The following is a 17679-nucleotide window of genomic DNA, read 5'->3' as shown; positions in this document are numbered from 1 at the left end:
TCTCTTAAACTCAGTTGATCTCAGTGAGGTTCTTGGAGATTTGGATAGAAAGGGGTGACATGTTGCAGGAAAGCAGAAAATGTCATAATGTTGGAGTATTTAAAAAACGTTAAATTTTGTGCTGTTAAAATTTTAACTGAAGTTCAATGGCACAGCTGGCCAAATACAATTCTCGCGGAAAACAAAGAAGAGTTCTCAGCTTCCTAGAAGTGAAGATAAAACGCCACGACCCCTTTATTTCAACGAGTGTGTGTATTTACCCAGTCTGACCTCGAGGCGGCGCATTGTCATTGGACAGACGAGCGGTAGTGACAGGAAGCGGAATTGTCGTTGGATCATTGTGCTCTTGGAGCTGGCGGCGGGATAACTGTGCGGCTGCTGGTAGCTGTGACGGGCTTGTTTCTGAGTTTAAAACAACAAATCTCAGGTAAGAAAAACACCTTAAACTCAAAAATACGCACAGATAAAGTAGCGGGGCCGAAGCGGAGGGATACATCTCTGTGAACAGGTTCATCTGGCTCCGGGCTAACGAGCTAATTAGCAGCTGTTAGCTTCGTTAGCTATGAAATGCTATATGCTGCTAATGGTAGCGTTTGATTTGTCTTAGTGAAAACTTTTAAACCCTTAATATTTGCGTCTCCTAACGATCTGGGGCTGCCGGGAGTTTGCGACGAGCCTGTCCTTAAATTAAAAGCTTTTAAAGAACTCACGGACAGGAGCTAGCAGGCTAATTAGCAGCCAATGTATCAGTGAGGAGTCACATAAACAAACAGAGTTTATAATAAATATTTCAAGATAAACTGTGAAAGAGCAGCGGTGTTTAAGCTGATACACACTGCTGCTTATGTGCTTTTATATTAGCAGAAGTGGAAGACGGCATAAGAATGATTGTTAAGCAGAGGGGCGTTTCAGCTAAGGGTGTTTATTTCCTCAGTAATGTTGATTTTCCTATCTCAGTCTTTCTGTGAGAGCAACAGACCGGTCAGGCTCTGTGGTTTCTCATTCAAGATCTCCTGCACGTCTCAGGAAAATTTGTAAAACCTGAAGCTAAAGTAAGAACATTAAACATTGAACCTCTTAGAATTCTACACAACGTGAATTGCATGAAAAGCACGTCAGTGAGTGAAGTAAACATATCAGCGCAGAAGCGGAGTTTGAATTAATATTTATAAATGGTAAATGGCCTGTATTTGTATAGCGCTTTATTTAGTCCCTAAGGACCCCAAAGCGCTTTACACGTCTAGTGTACACCCATTCATGGTAAGCTACATTGTAGCCACAGCCGCCCTGGGGCACATTGACAGAGGCTAGGCTGCCAAACACTGGCGCCACCGGGCCCTCTGACCACCACCAGCAGGCAACGGGTGAAGCGTCTTGTCTTCTTATGACAGCGGAGTTGTGGATATGATGGAGTCTGTCCAGTGCTTTGCTGGAGATTCAGAATATGGTTGAGGGTCTAATACAGAGTCGATGAGTGGTGGCCAAAGTCAAGAGACTAAACTGGATCATTAAATACAATTAAGCAAAATAGAATCAAAATATTTTCTGCTTCAATGCAGCGTTCACATCTGGTGTGAAAGAAAATTAATGCAAATATTGGAAACACAAAGTGACATTCAACAACCTCATTCGACTTTAAAGGAATAGCTGTGAGAGACTGAGGTGACCACCAATCCGAGTGAAGAACTGTTGATTGACATATAACGTGGTTATAATTACACTCACTACTATGTTACATGACAATCAGCTGGATTCTTTACCGTTATTGGTAGAGCTCACTTTTCACTCACTCACCTGAAAGTTTACCATGGGTCCCGCCCACTTCCCATCACCTATAGTTATTTTTCCCCTAATTTCTGGCTTCTGGACAGACTTTCCTCGCTGATAAACACAGTCAGGAACCGTCACAGCAGATGACATTAAAGTAGATCAAAAATCTTCATTCCTGATGTGAAAAATAAAACACAGTTCCTCTGAGTGGCGATGGTTTAGGACATTAAGTGCGTTTATTACCTGCAGCAGAAGGTATTAGGCTACACCCCTGAGAGGATTTCACACACCTTAAGGAGTCAGTGTGGGTTTAGGCGCTTAGAGCGTTAAACCTGCAGGCAGGAGGTGATGGGAGTCAATCTAGTGTGGGAGATTTGTGCTTCTCTTGGTCCTGCGTTGGTGTAAATTTATTGAATTTACAGGTTTTTCAGTCGCCACCTTCAGCCTCACAGAGCCTCTTAATGTGCATTAATTAACTAAACTCTCATAATTCTCTGAATTTATTTAAGGTTTATTTTGACAGTTTGAACAATTATTTATTTAAACACCTTCATACTTGGTGATTTAAAGTTGCTGAATGATGCAGAAAGAATCCCTGATGTCAATATCTGTTTGCTCCTTTAGACCGATGGGAGACAGCGATGACGATTTGGATCGGAGGAGGCGGGACAAGTTCAGGCGGGAACGCAGCGACATGGAAAGGTCACGAGAGCGCGAGGAGAGGAGGAGAGACGACTGGCCCGACAGGTGGGAGCTGGTGACCATTCCGATCGTTAAGTTATTCGTTTTTAATCCGGAGAGAAAGATCTGACGAGCCGACGCATCTGACAGTCAGAGTTCAGCCTAAACCTACAGAGGCTCATTTACTGCATCAAACTGCTGCAGAGCTGCTGTCACAGAGAGGCAGCTGCTGCCATCTAGTGGCATAGATGTAGTAGTGCAGTGATGTGGTCCTTTGTTTAACATTGAAAAGTTTCCCACACAGCTGTATTCTTTATGCACGCCGTACTTATCCCTAATCACATCTGACACATTTGTTTCAGAGTTCATACAGTTTGTTATCCAGCTGTAAACATCTGTCCTAACATCAGCGTATGAATGAGACATGTTATTGGAAACTGAGTCGTCAGGATTTATTATGGCTGAAGAAAGTCGCCGACTTCATCCCGACAGGTTTGTCCACTGTGTGATGTCAGCTCTCTGTTTGTTTCAGGGACTGGGACCGTGGCCGCGAGCGGAGGCGGGATTATGACCGCGGCCGCAGAGAGAGGTTTTCTCCGCCCAGACACATCAGCCCTCAGCACAAACGCATGAGGAGAGAATGGTGAGGCCTGTGTGAGAGAAGCAGCTGCAGACTTCAGGTTCTGCTCCGTGTTCCTGCTGTGGTTAATAATTCTCGTTTCACCCTCAGGGACGACCACAGGGGGGAGCCGTACCGCTACGACCTGCCATACGGAGGCGGCGGGGCTCCATTTCCAGGGGCGGGGCCTCAGGGCTGGCACCCAGATTTTCCTCACCTTCACCCACATCATGGAGGCCACCCTCTGCAGGGCAGGTGAGCTCAGTCAGAATCATTTCTGCCCCCTAGTGGCTCCAACAGTTTTCACCTGGATTATTTATTACCTGAGTTTTGTGTCTCAGGTTGGGGATGGTGGATCCAGACCTCCCTCCTCCCGGTCCTCCTACCATGAGGAGCTTTAAGGTGGGTCTCTGATTTAAAAAAATAAGGAGGCATCAAAGCGTCTGTTTGGCGAGGTTATGACATCACGTCTGTGATGCGTTTGCAGGAGTTCCTGTTGAACATGGAGGACAGCGTGGACGAGACGGAGTCCGTGAAGCGCTACAACCAGTACAAGCTGGACTTCAGGCGGCAGCAGCTGCAGGACTTCTTCCTCCAGCACAAAGAGCAGGAGTGGTTCCGCTCCAAGTACCACCCCGATGACATCGCCACGAGGAAGGCAGAGTCTCTGGCCGCCCTCAAAACCCGACTCGGCGTCTTCCTCTTCCTCATGGACAACAACTGGCTGGACAACGTATCGCTCGACATGGACCACGCCCCTGCCATCATTAAACTCCTCGATGCAGGTAAACTGGACAGGAAGTGAAGTGAAACGGGGTTTGTGTGTAATAAAGTCTTTAACCTGTGTGTCTCTGTGCAGCTGTGATAAAGATGGAGGGAGGAACCGATTTTGACCTGCAGGTCCTCGAGGTTCAGGTGAATGCAGCAGGAGCCGGTGGAGATGCGAGCGGAGGAGGAGGTGTAGGCGAGAAGAGTCAGGCAGATCCCAGCGGAGGAAGCGTGGGTGGTCAGACCAGCTCAGAGGCGACTGTAACTCAGACGAAGGAGACGGCGAGCGGTGACGCGGGCGATAACAAAGACACAGAGAAGGTGACGTCTTCGAATATCCTCAGCATTGTTCCCTCTAAGCTGCGCGCGTGCGCACTGCTGGCATGGTCTCTGCGCACAAAAAAAATCTAACCTGAATTGAAATTAAAATTAAAACGTTAACAATTCTGTTTTGCAGTGTTAGTCAGTGAGTGACTGGCTGCTCCTGTATGGGATTAGAACGATGCCACCTTATCCCATAGTCCAGCTAATGAAGCGATTCACATTCGTATACACGCAGCTAATCAACGTGGTTGACAGGTTATGACAGCGTCCTTATGTGCCGACACTGGTGTTTTAGCAAAGCGGCTGATGTGGAGTGAAGCCACGATAATGACAACGTGAACAACCATTGGAGATGTGAGCAGGACAGACGAACAATAGACGGAAACAGTGTGGACTTTATACCAGTTTTTAAATTGTGTTGATCGGCCACGTAAAACCAGAGTTATGATAAAAATATCTGCAATGTTTGTTTTTCTTCCTGAATACTGTTGTTGTTTATATTTACTGCTGGAAGAAACGGTAAAAACAGCGTTTTATAAGGAAAACGCTGGAAAGCCTGTGAGCAAAAACAAAAACAAAACCCACCCTTTCCTATTGGTGGAAAAATGTACCATGTCGACCAATCAAAAATTGATATGGCAACGTGGCATCTAGTTGTTAAGAAACGGAAGTTTTAGGAGTGACGGCGGTGCTTTGAGATGTGAGAGATTTGAGACGTTTAGCGCAAATCTTGTGTAGTTAGTGTGTAGTGTAGTCAGTAGTTTTGTTGTGTGTCAGAACAATGAGGCGACTGCTGAATGTTACAGGTGTTACAGCAGTGATACATCTGCTGTTGTCAGGCCTGCAGGTATCAGGCTGTTGTTCTCCTTCATCTCATAGTGGACAGAAATAATTTTTTGGAGCGGCACAAATAATTTGTGTGGCATCAGATTTGATGCAGAACAGCTGATTGTTCTGTAAATAGTTTGAAATGTTTATTTAAAAAACGCCTTGGCTGCTTTTTTAGGTAAACAGCTGCAAAAAACTTATTGTTATTGTTGTTATTTGCAAAACTCAGCTACTTTTTTGAAGAAGTAACTATATAATTAATTGCTCAACATTGGTCTTTATTTACTGTATTTTGCAGACAGAGTTACAGACTCTCTCCCAGACTCAGACTCATGATACAAGTCAGAGCTGTAAAAGTTGTGTTTTCAAAATTGGAGTTCAAGTTATTTTTACTTCCAATAGTGTTAACATGCTACACAGGTCATGAACAAGATCTTTTTAAATTTTCATTGTAAGTGGGCTAAAGCAGTTAATTAAAAGTAGTCTATCATAAATGTAAATGTTGTAATTAGATTATTTTAATAAACCAAGTAACTTGGATGGATTCGATGCTGGCGTGACCACAGTGCACATGTCTGCTGTTGCTCACAGTGGTCCAAGGGACGCTCAGGGAGTTTGTGTGTTCGCTCAGACACGTGAAAAATTAGAGGGAACATTGATCCTCAGTTTACTGAACTGGACCCAGTCTCTTCCTGTCTGGGTCACATGACTTTGAATTATTGAATTATTAACTACTGTAGAGAAGAAACAGGTCACGGGTTGAGTGACAGTCTGTTCAGTGTTACGTTAAATAATCACATCCTGACACACAACGGCGTTCAGACTGACCTTAACCATCCTATTTTCTTTCCTCTCTCAGGACTCAGCCGACGCCAAGCGTAACGGGAAGAAGGAGAAGGACGACGACGAGGAGGAGGAGGAGGAGGAAGAGGAGAAGAAAGAAGAAGAAGATGAGGAAGAAGACAAGAAGACCAAGAAAGTGAGTCGTTTGTCTTTTGTCGCTGATGCTGATGTTCCTTAATGTTACATCGCATTGTTAATCCCTCCTTTTTCTCTCAGGGCAGGAAGAGGAAACGCAGCCTCTCTGCTGACAGTGGCGAGGGCAGTGCCTCCGACTCTGACTCCTCCCACTCTGATGGAGAGAAGGATGAGGACGAGGAGAAGGAGGAAGAGGAGGATGACGGAGAGGATGGTATTTATTTTAAACTCTTTTTTTGAACTCTGAAATGTTGAAACACTTCTCAGACTTCAGTCTGAAGTGTTTTGCTGGTTTGTTTCAGAGCGTCGTAAAGAGCGAGGGAAAGAGAGGGAGAAGGAGGCTCCACCCAAGCCCCGCCCCCTCCACCTCACCACCTCCCTATTCATCAGGAGCATCCCGCCAGAGGTGTCCAAGGATGAGATCACAGCTGTAAGAAAACATGCCTTTACAGGGTGAAGCAGTTGTTGCTAAACTCAGACTAACATTTGAGGAACTGCAGCTCATTTTTCAAACCTATAGGTTGGCACTGTTTAGGCTCCTCCCTCCAGAGAGTAGGACGTTATTAAAATAAGTTTGGACAAGTAAATAATGACAAACCAACAAAGGAGGAAGGTTTTTAATTATAGTCGGAATTCAGCAAGAAAAATTAGGCTGTTTTTAATGAACCAGCTCTGCAATGTGTTCATGCTCCCTGGGAGAAATCTGACCATTTAAAACAAAACTGTGCAGAACTATGAAATACTGCACCATGAACTGGTTTATTTATTATTTAACTTATAAATAGTTCGAAGTAAAATATCATTTTTACCCAGAACATTTTTTTTAGCTCAGAAACTTTCTTTGTTTGTGGTGTTGAAGCTGAAAGCTGTGATTTTGACTTACACATATGTGAACATCACATTTTGGGTTATTTAGACTAAAATACTCAATTTTGCTCTACAAGGGCCTGATATCCACTTACGAGGACTTTATACTGCAACTGTTCTATTGAAATTTTAAACGTATATCCTCATACGTGGCTCTTATTGTTCTTAGAAACAAAAATCAGGTAAAAAGAAAATCTGGTAATTCTTTGTTTTTACATTCATCAGGTCCCAATGTGCCCAGATATCAAAGAGGAATTAAAAATGCATGTCATGGAAGAGTTCGGGTCTTAGGAGGTTCAAGTTAGAACACACCTGTGCACATCACCTGGCTCTCTGCTAACCTCCTTCATGTGTTTGCAGCTGTGTCGCAGATACTCAGGCTTCCTGCGGGTGGCGCTGTCGGACCCTCAGCCTGAGAGGAGGTGAGAACAAAAAAGTGCAGTCGCGACACCTGCATCAGCTCCTCCCAGCTTCATCTGCCATTAAAGGACTGATATGTAAAGTGTAGCAGATTGTTTAGTTGTTTATAAATAAACCAGACATATATATATATATGTATATAAGATAGGACATCAAACACCGTGTATTCTTATCAATGCATGAAACATGCAAGTTTATAATCTGTTGTCCTTCAGTAAAACATTCCTAGAAAGCGTCATTTCACTTGCCGTTTGCATTTATACAGGAAGTCAGGTCTTTAGCGGCGTCCTCCAAAGAAAAACGATATTCTTCTCTAAGCAGGACGACGCTGTTACTATAGTTCAGGAATCACATGAAGTTTTGTCCTGAAAGCACCAATTTTAATTATTTCTCCAGTAAAATTAGCATTTTCTAGCATGAATATGAACAACAATACAGTTTCACCACTCAACACTGCGTTGCCTATGGATCGAGACGTATTCACGTGTTTAAGGCGCTTTATCTAAGAACTGCCCCGCACCACGCTTCTTTTTTTTATCGAGCGGTTTTAAAAGCATGGATTTGGAAGCGTTGCTCTTTAAACTGAGCTTCAGTAAATATTTGTGCTTCAGGTTCTTCAGGCGCTGCTGGGTGACCTTTGACCGCAGCGTGAACATCAAGGAGACGTGCTGGAACCTGCAGAACATCCGGGTACACACACACACACACACACACACACACACACACACACACACACACACACACACACACACACTGGTGTGTCATGGGTGATTATAACCTCCTCTATGCTGTCTGCAGCTCAGAGACTGTGAACTCGCTCCGGTGGTGAACAGAGATCTGTGCCGGCGGGTTCGCAGTGTCAACGGTCTGACGCACCACAAACCGGTGGTGAGGAACGACATCCGACTGTCGGCCCGACTCGTCCACAGCCTGGACCAGAGAGGGGAGCTGTGGACCGGACAGGTGCGGACTTTAAATATGTTCAGGCTCAAGGGTTCAGAGTCAGAAGCACCAGTCAGTCAAACACTATCTGGGCACTGCATTACCCATAACCCCCTCAGGACTGACATCATTCCTCTGTGTGTGTGTAGATGGAGACCAACCCCATCCTGAAGAACATCACAGATTACCTGATAGAGGAAGTCAGCGCAGAGGAGGAGGAGCTCATCGGCGCCTCTGGGTGCAACACCGATGACGCCGGTGACGCCAAGGACCCTGCCTCCTCTGACGTCACCTTGGAGACAGATGATAAGCTACTGAAGGTGGGAGGAGCTTCATGTAGATCAGGCGCTGCCTGCTTCATGTAAGCGTGTATTTACACGTGCGTGTGTGTGTACAGGTGCTGGACCGCCTGCTGCTCTACCTGCGTCTGGTTCACTCTGTTGATTATTATAATTTCTGTGAGTATCCCGCCGAGGATGAGATGCCACACCGCTGCGGGCTGATCCACGTTCGAGGACCCCTGCCTGTGGGCAAGATCACCGCAACTGAGGGTACGCACGCGCATACACTGCAGATCAGCCGTTCATGGTATATTTCTAGGAAAACAGGACGTGGTTTCCTAGAAACCAGAGACGCAGGACACAAAGTCCTTCTCACCTGTGAATAAGACACACTTACCTGGTTTGTCACAGCAGCCTTTGAACCTTTATGGAAAATTTCGCGGGTTGATGATCTGTAACTCGAACACATCACAACGTGTTTTTAGTTTATTTAATCTCAAAACACTGAGGCGTTTAGGGAACATCTGCATACTACAGCTCCAAATACACGGCTGCAAAGTTGACGTTAGTGTTGCTGTGCTCTGATTGGACAGTGAGTGAACACCAGCGGATGTGCGAGGAGCGCCTGGCTCCGCTGCTCTCGCCCTCTGAGACTCTGAGTGAGGAAGAAGCGACCAGGCTGGGGAAGAAAGACCCGGAACAAGAGGTACGACACACCGCCTGCCAACAGATGTGTCCCACATGTGCAAAAGAAAAAGAAAAAAGTGCTACTTCCTGTTCCTTTCACAATAAAAGCCCTTCATATTATCCAACTACTGACTTTGAGATTATTAGACGACCTCCTGAGCTGCAGCTTATCACAAAACGATTCAGATCAAGTCTTGTCTTTGATTTTACAAGTTCTAATTTTGTTTTCTTAATCATTCCTCATCAACTACAAGAAAATGTTTTGGAAGAAGGAAGTAAATTCTCATAATTACTCATTAAAACAAGAAAAACACATGCAATGTTACCTTTTTATTATTATTATTATTTATTTTTTTGCTGTCAAAATAAAATTAAACATTGTATTGTCGGTGTGTATATCTCCACTTTAAGTGTCGTTAATTCAGGATTGTATTCATAATTCATTTGGCATTTCAGAAATTAAAAAAAACAATAGAGATTTGCAGCTATAGAAGGAATGACCTTTTAACAGCGTACGACCTTTTCATAGAAACCACCATAAACACAGTGTGTACATGTGAGTGTAAACAGTTGTCCCAATGACGAGCTCTCCTCCCTCCTCTGTGTGTCTCACCTGTGCAGGTGGAGAAGTTCCTGTCCTCCAACACTCAGGAGCTCAGCAAAGACAAGTGGCTGTGTCCTCTGAGCGGGAAGAAGTTCAAGGCTCCCGAGTTTGTGCGCAAACACATTCTCAACAAGCACGGCGAGAAGGTCACCGGTGTCCGGCAGGAGGTTGAGTTCTTCAACAACTTCTTGTTGGACGCTAAAAGACCTGCCCTGCCTGAGAACAAGCCCCTCCCACCGCCTTCACCAGGTTGTGCCCCTGGGACTCTGTTTTGCCTTCTATTCACGTTACTGTTTTTTCTTTTCTGATGCGTTTCCTTCTCTCCGCCTTTAGCCGCTCCTCCGGGTTTACCAGGATTTCCCGGACAGTCGCCGCAGCAGCAGAGCCTTCTGGGATATCCGCCTGGAGTCAGACCACCCATGCCCGGTTTCCCAGGTGTATATAAACACAAACATAATAGAATTTAATTAAGTATTTAAAATGAAAAAATTCAGCTTTGCTTTTTCAGTGCAGTGATGCAGTCTTTTAAGGTGTATGTGTGTGTGGGTGTTTTAGGCGGTGCACTCCACCATCCACCAAACCAGTTTGGAGCTGGGCGGGGTAACTATGACAACTTCAGAGGTCATTTAGGAGGCGGCGGGGGGTTTTCTGGGAAACAGCGAAACAGCAGGTAAAGAACATGCGCCGTGACGACAGCACAGTGGAGTGTATGAATCACATCAGTTATCTCACTGTGTGTGTGTTTGTTTGCAGAGGCATGCGAGGCGACCCTCGCTCCATCATCGAGTACAGAGACCTCGACGCTCCGGACGACCTCGACTTCTTTTAAGCACCAGAAGCCCCAAGACTGTTTTTTTTTTTTTTTTTTTTAGTTTTTAAATAAAACACTTTTTTATTCCTACGTTTCCCATGATGCCGTTCCTCTTCCTCATACCATTATCTTTTTTCCTACATAGGACAAACTGTAGAGCTGTGTGTGTGGGTGTGTGTGTGCGTGGGTGTGTGTCAGCAGGACCAGTGTTACTGTCAGTCATTAGTGATGATGATGATGATGATGCGTGCCACTTTTCCAATAAAGACCAGTACTGAAGGACTGATGAAGGCTCGTGTGCTGCTGTGAGAGGAGCTGCACCCTTTGAAATCTTATTTGGATGTTTCCACAGCAGACAGGCTGATGTAGCTTCAGTGGCTTAAAAGTGAAGATGTAAACACACAAACTTAATAAGTGAGAATTCGTGAAGTTTCTCTCTGTTGCGATGTTACGTTTCAAACCCTTTGAAGTGCCTGTGTGCTCTTGTGTTATGTCCTAGGTCACTGGACAAGGTGCAATACATGGATGATGTCCACACACGGTGACCAACAGCGCACACTCCACTAGTGCAGTTGCATAAGCACAACATGTAGATTATGTGCTCAGAGCACCCTGTATGAAATGGAGAGGTGAGGCGTTAATTGAGAGCTAAAACGAAGTGGTGCTAATCTGCTGTGATCAATGTTTTCTACAGTCACTGGTTGTGATATTCTAGTATGTAGTTTATTTATTATACAGTTGTGATAAGTTGAATGCTTAATTATTTTGGTATAACTGAGGCATAAACGGTCCAGTAAACAAACTCAGTATTATTGATTAAACAATACAGTCACAGTGTAATCTTGTGTAGATCAAAGTGGTTTACAAAGTCAAATGTGTGTACACAGCTCTACAAACACGAACAGGCTTCTGTGACAGGCTGGAAACGGAAAAATTTAAAATTTAAACCGCCTACTTTTAAATTCATGAATATTTAAAGCGATTGGTCTACAGATGTGACAGTTTTTGTTTTCCAAGTGTAAAAATGTTCAGGGGAGAGTTGATGCTTATCTCCAAAAGTCCACGGTGAAATAATGGCAGTGAGTCAGGCTTTGGGCTCAGACTCCTCTCACTTAAATAAGTCTAGATCAAAAAGTAATCACCTGTCCTCTTATGATTCCCATAATTATTTTTAACATGCTACTGTGCATGAGTGGCGATGGTGAGGGGGAAAAAAGCACGATGCACACATACTAGGATGGTGGTGTGGTGACTGCAAGCTTTACAAGGAAAACCCGACATTGCCATCCTGGGAATTTCACCCATATCTAGTTCAAAACTACAATGATTACCAAGGAGGCACCCAGGTCCGTTATACTTCAGACACACGTGGTTCAGAGCGTCTCACCTCTACACACTTTCACTAAGGTGCAGTCAAACCAGGCGTACGTGGATAACCACCGCACACAGAAGGTCCCATCACCAGGGTTCCCAGTCATGCCCACTTTGGGCTTTCAGCTTCTTAATAAGGAAAACATCCAAAACATGAAAAGTCACCCTCTGTAGTTACTGCAAAAACACTGGTTCTCTGCAGCTACAAGAGGACCTCCTGCCAGTGGTGTGACACAAAATTAAGAATTTTCACATTATTCAGAAACAAAATGTACAAAACACAAAATAAACTGCATCTCGAATTTAGAGCAAATGAATGATCTATTTAATCTATTAGTTAAACCGCAGTTGGCAAAAGAATAGATGTTCTGTACTTGAATTAAGGTAAAAAAAAAAAAAAAACACTGTTAAAAAATACTCTAGTAAAAGTTGTAGTACTGGTTCAACTTCTTTACTCAAGTAAAAGTACAAAAGTACAGCTCTGAAATGTACTCAAAAAGTAGCTCTTTAGAGGACGTTTCTATTTTTGTGCAAAGCTAACTGAACCTTGTGCTTTATTGACATGATGATAAAATAAGGAACAGCTGTGGTCCACTCTTTCACTCATCCCTGTTCAAGGTGGCAAAGATCACAGGCTGTTAAGTATTGCAGACTGAATTCATTTCCCCTGGCAATCGCTTACTATGTATATCTGTTAGGGGGTGGTAAGTAGGATCCTCATGTATTATCTACAATTTGGTGTATAGTAGGGTGGACGCTGGATGACTATTTTCCCTCTTGTGTTACAGGCCTACACACTGCACTATCTTGTTGTAGCCTTGTTGTTGCTTTTCAATCATTTATGGACTGGCATTGTTCCTTGTTTTATGGTCTTTTTTTTTTTTTTACTCTTAATTGTTTGTTATATTTTAATCATGCTTTTAAAAGGGGTTGATTTTCCTTTAGTGGAGGCACAGCCGCTTGTTGCGGTGGGCTACGCACTGTCACAGAGAGTAAAATGACTCATCCTACAGAAATTACTATCTCAGGTTTACTAGTACTATCACACCAGTGAACATCCAGGGTTTGGACATTGAAACAGTGGAGTACAACAAATACCTGGATGTTCACCTCTATAACAAACTGGACTGGTCCACAAACACAAATGCATTCTGAAAAAAGGGTCTAAGCTGTCTCCACCTGCTACGACGGCTGAGATCTTTCGGGGTGAACAGGACTCTCCGAAGGACATTTTACGACACTGTGGTGGTGTCTGCTATTTTCTATGCTATGGTCTGCTGGAGTGGTAGAATGGCAGAGAGGGACAGGCTTAGGGCATCGGGGGATTCCCCAGGAGCATCTTCCTTGGAAGGCTCAACCCAGGGTAGCGGTCATGTCCAATAAGGGGCTCTGTTGGCTCTTAGGTGACGGTCTCCTCGCGGCTGCGTGCAGCGGGGCTAGGGGAGAGTCTGTGCTGATGGACGTGGGTTACTGACCTGGTAGCCTGGCTGCCCCTGGGTGGGTTCGGGATGGGCATGAGGTTCTTGGGCACTCCGTCTCTGGGTTGGGGCCCTGGCTGGGTCTTGGGGGCTTGGGTACTGGTTGGTGTGCTGCCGGGGTTACAGGGAGGCTGTTACATCTTGCAGGAGCTTTCCACTCTTCAGGAACTCTCTGCAGGAGGGGGAGATACAGGAGAGGTGAAGGAAGATCTCAGCCTGGGCGTCTATTGTCTTATGTAGTCTGGAAGATGAGTGGATGGCGGGGTGGGTGCAGTTTTCTCTGTGGTGGGGTCAGGTGGGCTGTCCCGGGCTCTGTGGGGCCGGGCGACGCTGCTGCACTGGGCCCCGGTCCGGATGGGCCTGGGCCCCCTTTCCCTGGCGGGTTGCAGAGTATGGGGGTGCCTACTGGGGTCAGCGGGGGAGCTGGCCCCAGGGAGGGGTCACTTGCCCCTCCCTTCCTTCCCTCCCAATCTCCCGCTGCCTCCCTCTTCCCGTTCCACCACAATCACCCACACATGCAAGGCCTTGGGGTAAAGGTGTGTCACCGGGGTGCAGGGGAGGCATCCCCCCCTCTGTCCCCTTCTGGCTGCCTCTGCCTCAATTTTATCCCACAACTTAGACATTCACATTACTCACACTCTCATTACACATACATATAGGATCTTGGGGGTGGGCACGCTACACGGCATCCAGAAGACCATCAGGGTGTACACCTCACCCCTGGTGTCGTTGCCCACCTCTCAATTTTAAATACACGTAGACATTGAGGGCTAGCAGGAGGGACTATGCGCTTACCTGCTGCTCTCTGGCAGGTAGCTCCATGCCCTCCTGGGTTTTAAATGCACCTTAGAACACACATGCATCAACACTACAATGAGCGGGTGGAAGGAGGTTTGGAGTCTTCTCACACCCCCATTCTCTGCGGCCTTTTGGAGCGGGGGGGGGGGGGGCGGGAGGAGGAGTTGGCCATCCGACTGGGGTCTCGAATGTGGGGCCTCCCTGCTGCTGTGGAGTCGGGGCGGTCTGCCTCCCCCCACCGCAGGGAAAAGGGTAACACCACCTGGGTCTGGGTGCAGTTCCCCCCTCCAGGGGCAACGGTACCTAGACCCGGTTTGTAGAGTACGCTTGGGGAGTGTGATTGTGCGTACAGCGTCTCTATGTCTGTCTCCACGTTGGTTGAGTGTGGATTAATTGCATATGAGAGCATGAGGGTGGGAATGGATGTTTGTATCTGTGTGTGCCTGTATGTCTGTGTCTATATGTCAGGTTGGGTATCAGACGCCACCTCTCTGGGGACACCTCAGGCCCTCCAAGGTTTGGAGGCCTATCTCCCCCCACCACCACTTCCCTGCCAGTGGCGGACTCCCTCAGGTGTCGGTGCGTTGGTGGTTCTTTGTGTCTGGGGGTGGGTGTCCAGGTACACACCGGCTCACTCCTTGGTGGCTGCTTATCGTGGCCTGGAGCCTGGGGCTCGGTCATTCTGGCAGAGCTGTTTGCCGGCGGAGCTCCCGGGCGCGTCACTGCAACTCCCCCTGGCTTCTGCTCCGCGGCTGCTGAGTGACCCCTCATCTGGGACTCTCCTCAGCTCTTTCTGGGACAGTGGCGCGGCTGCCCCTCTGTTGGTCTTCCTTGGTCTCTTGTGTTCTGGGGGCCTCTGGATGCCTGGAGCCTTGATCTCCTCCATTCCTGCTTCATGCCCTGGATGACAGGGCTGTGGCCAACTCAGTATTCTTCGTCCTCCAAACACGACGAGTTGAGTTTATACCAAAAAGTTCTACTTTGGTTTCGTCTGACCACATGACATTCTCCCAATCCTCTGCTGTATCATCCATGTGCTCTCTGGCAAACTTCAGACGGGCCTGGACATGCACTGGCTTCAGCAGCGGAACACGTCTGGCACTGCGGGATTTGATTCCCTGCCGTTGTAGTGTGTTACTGATGGTGACCTTTGTTACTTTGGTCCCAGCTCTCTGCAGGTCATTCACCAGCTCCCCCCGTGTGGTTCTGGGATCTTTGCTCACCGTTCTCATGATCATTTTGACCCCACGGGATGAGATCTTGCGTGGAGCCCCAGATCGAGGGAGATTATCAGTGGTCTTGTATGTCTTCCATTTTCTGATGATTGCTCCCACAGTTGATTTTTTCACACCAAGCTGCTTGCCTATTGTAGATTCACTCTTCCCAGTCTGGTGCAGGTCTACAATACTTTTCCTGGTGTCCTTCGAAAGCTCTTTGGTCTTGGCCATGGCGGAGTTTGGATTCTGACTGTTTGAGGCTGTGGACAGGTGTCTTTTATACAGATGATGAGTTCAAACAGGTGCCATTCATACAGGTAACGAGTGGGGGACAGAAAAGCTTCTTACAGAAGACGTTACAGGTCTGTGAGAGCCAGAGATTTTCCTTGTTTGAGGTGACCAAATACTTATTTTCCACCCTGATTTACGAATAAATTCTTTACAAATCCTACCATGTGGATTCATGGATTTTTTTTTCACATTCTGTCTCTCACAGTTGAAGTGTACCTCTGGTGCAAATTACTGACCTCTGTCATCATTTTAAGTGGGGGAACCTGCACAATCGGTGGCTGACTAAATACTTTTTTGCCCCACTGTATCATTGTGATGTTGTTTACTCTATTGCTCTCCTTTTCTTCTGCCTGTTATCTATTGTTAGCTAGTTTATTGTGATGGTGTTGTTTTTATTATGCTGATCTTTGTTGTTTGTTTTCTCTTCTGGTTTTTTATCTCCATACAGGTGATCCAGGTGTTTTGTTTGTCTTTCTTTTTTTTCTTCCCCCGTTTCTCACCATCTCTTCTCCCCTCTATCTTTCCTTCTCTCCCTCTCTGTCTTTCATCCTTTCTCCCTGTCCTATCCCCCAGTCATGTCTGTCTCGTCTTTAAAAAAACGAAAATAAAATAAATACATAATTATAATAAAGGTCATCCATCCATCCATTCGCTTCCGCTTATCCTTTTCAGGGTCGCGGGGGGCGCTGGAGCCTATCCCAGCTGTCATAGGGCGAAAGGCGAGGTACACCCTGGACAGGTCGCCAGTCTGTCAAATGGACCAATATGGACCATGATGATCCACTTGGTAAAGTAAATCCACTTGGCATCTTTCTTGGCCGTCAGACAACAATTCTGATGGCTCAAGATCCAAACGGGACAGGCAAAAAGGAAAAAAAGGAATGGCAGAGAGGGATGGGGATACTTGATAAACTGGTCAGGAGGGCCAGCTCTATCCTGGACTGTCTGCTGCAGTCCACCAAGCAGGTTGGGGAGGAGAGGATGTTGTCTAAGCTAACATGCATCATGGACAACAGCTCCCACCTCCTGCATGAGACTGTATTAAAAATTCATCTAAAAAAATAGATTTAAAAATGTTTTCATTTAAAATTAAATTATTAAAATATAAGTTACTTTAGTAATGTTTGAATACATTAAAATGATTTAAAAAATATTACATACATGAATTTACAAATGCATTATTTATTGTACAAGTCATTATTTATGCACAGAATTCTTTATTTTGATGTGTGTGGCTCGCTAGATTGGCCAGACGGAATGCACTTCTCAGTAAGGAGAACATGACGGCACACCTGGAGTCATAATGTCATAATTCATTTTCCAACAGGACGACAAACTCACATATACAATCAAGATAATAAAGGAATGACTTTAGGACCACTCTGTGAATGTTCTTCAGTGGCCCAACCAGAGCCAACCAGGCTTTAACCCAAATGGGCATCTCTGGAAGGAGCTGTGGACTGACAGTCTGATCCAACCTGATGAGGTTCTGCAAATATGAATGGTAGAAATGGTGGAAAAATACGTGTGTCAAAAAATCTGTATAGTATATAGTTCAACACAGTTGTTGCTACAAAGTGAAAGTTGAGTTGACTGAAACAGCTGTTTTTAAAAGTTAAAAAAAGAGCTTTGTGAAAGTTTAATGTAAAAAAATGGTGAATTTTACAGTAGCCTGAAATATGAATGAAGCAACATTAGTCAAAGGAAAGAAGCTCCACCTCTTACATGATTCAAATGCGACAAACCAGGAAACAGGAAGTTCTTCGTCCTCAGTAAAGAGAGACGCACAGACGATCAGACTGAGCTCAGACCAAACTAGCAGCTTCCTCTGAGTGAGTCCAGCTACAGGAGAGAAACGTGGAAAACTCCAACACTGCTGCTTCAAGCTGCTGACGCTCCACACACTGAATGTGAGTTTGAGCAAAACACGACTCAAAGGAAGTT

General features: G+C 45.6%; 1 protein-coding gene across 1 annotated transcript; it reads left to right on the top strand.

Moving 5' to 3' along the window:
- The first annotated feature begins 310 nt into the window (after positions 1-310).
- Positions 311-10863, top strand: LOC308410512 (serrate RNA effector molecule homolog). The gene is made up of 20 exons (XM_080903881.1): positions 311-427; positions 2395-2517; positions 2984-3094; positions 3182-3325; positions 3412-3472; positions 3558-3855; positions 3930-4159; positions 5850-5969; positions 6050-6182; positions 6271-6398; positions 7196-7257; positions 7867-7945; positions 8054-8218; positions 8347-8517; positions 8595-8748; positions 9072-9184; positions 9787-10018; positions 10103-10204; positions 10325-10439; positions 10523-10863. The coding sequence occupies exons 2-20, from the start codon at positions 2399-2401 to the stop codon at positions 10596-10598; spliced, it is 2613 nt and encodes an 870-aa protein (XP_080760007.1). The 5' UTR covers positions 311-427; positions 2395-2398; the 3' UTR covers positions 10599-10863.
- Positions 10864-17679: the final 6816 nt, after the last annotated feature.

Source organism: Rhamphochromis sp. 'chilingali' (genome assembly GCF_963969265.1).
Source record: "Rhamphochromis sp. 'chilingali' genome assembly, chromosome: 1".
NCBI lineage: Eukaryota > Metazoa > Chordata > Actinopteri > Cichliformes > Cichlidae > Rhamphochromis > Rhamphochromis sp. 'chilingali'.
Note: the sequence above shows the minus strand (reverse complement) of the source record. Positions and strands in the feature narration are given on the sequence as shown.

Bases quoted from the DNA above. Each gene is read 5' to 3' on its own strand.
- LOC308410512 (XM_080903881.1), top strand. From the start codon at position 2,399: ATGGGAGACAGCGATGACGATTTGGATCGGAGGAGGCGGGACAAGTTC. The intron at 5,970-6,049 runs GTGAGTCGTTTG...TTTTTCTCTCAG, and splicing joins AAGACAAGAAGACCAAGAAA to GGCAGGAAGAGGAAACGCAG. The intron at 7,258-7,866 runs GTGAGAACAAAA...TTTGTGCTTCAG, and splicing joins GACCCTCAGCCTGAGAGGAG to GTTCTTCAGGCGCTGCTGGG.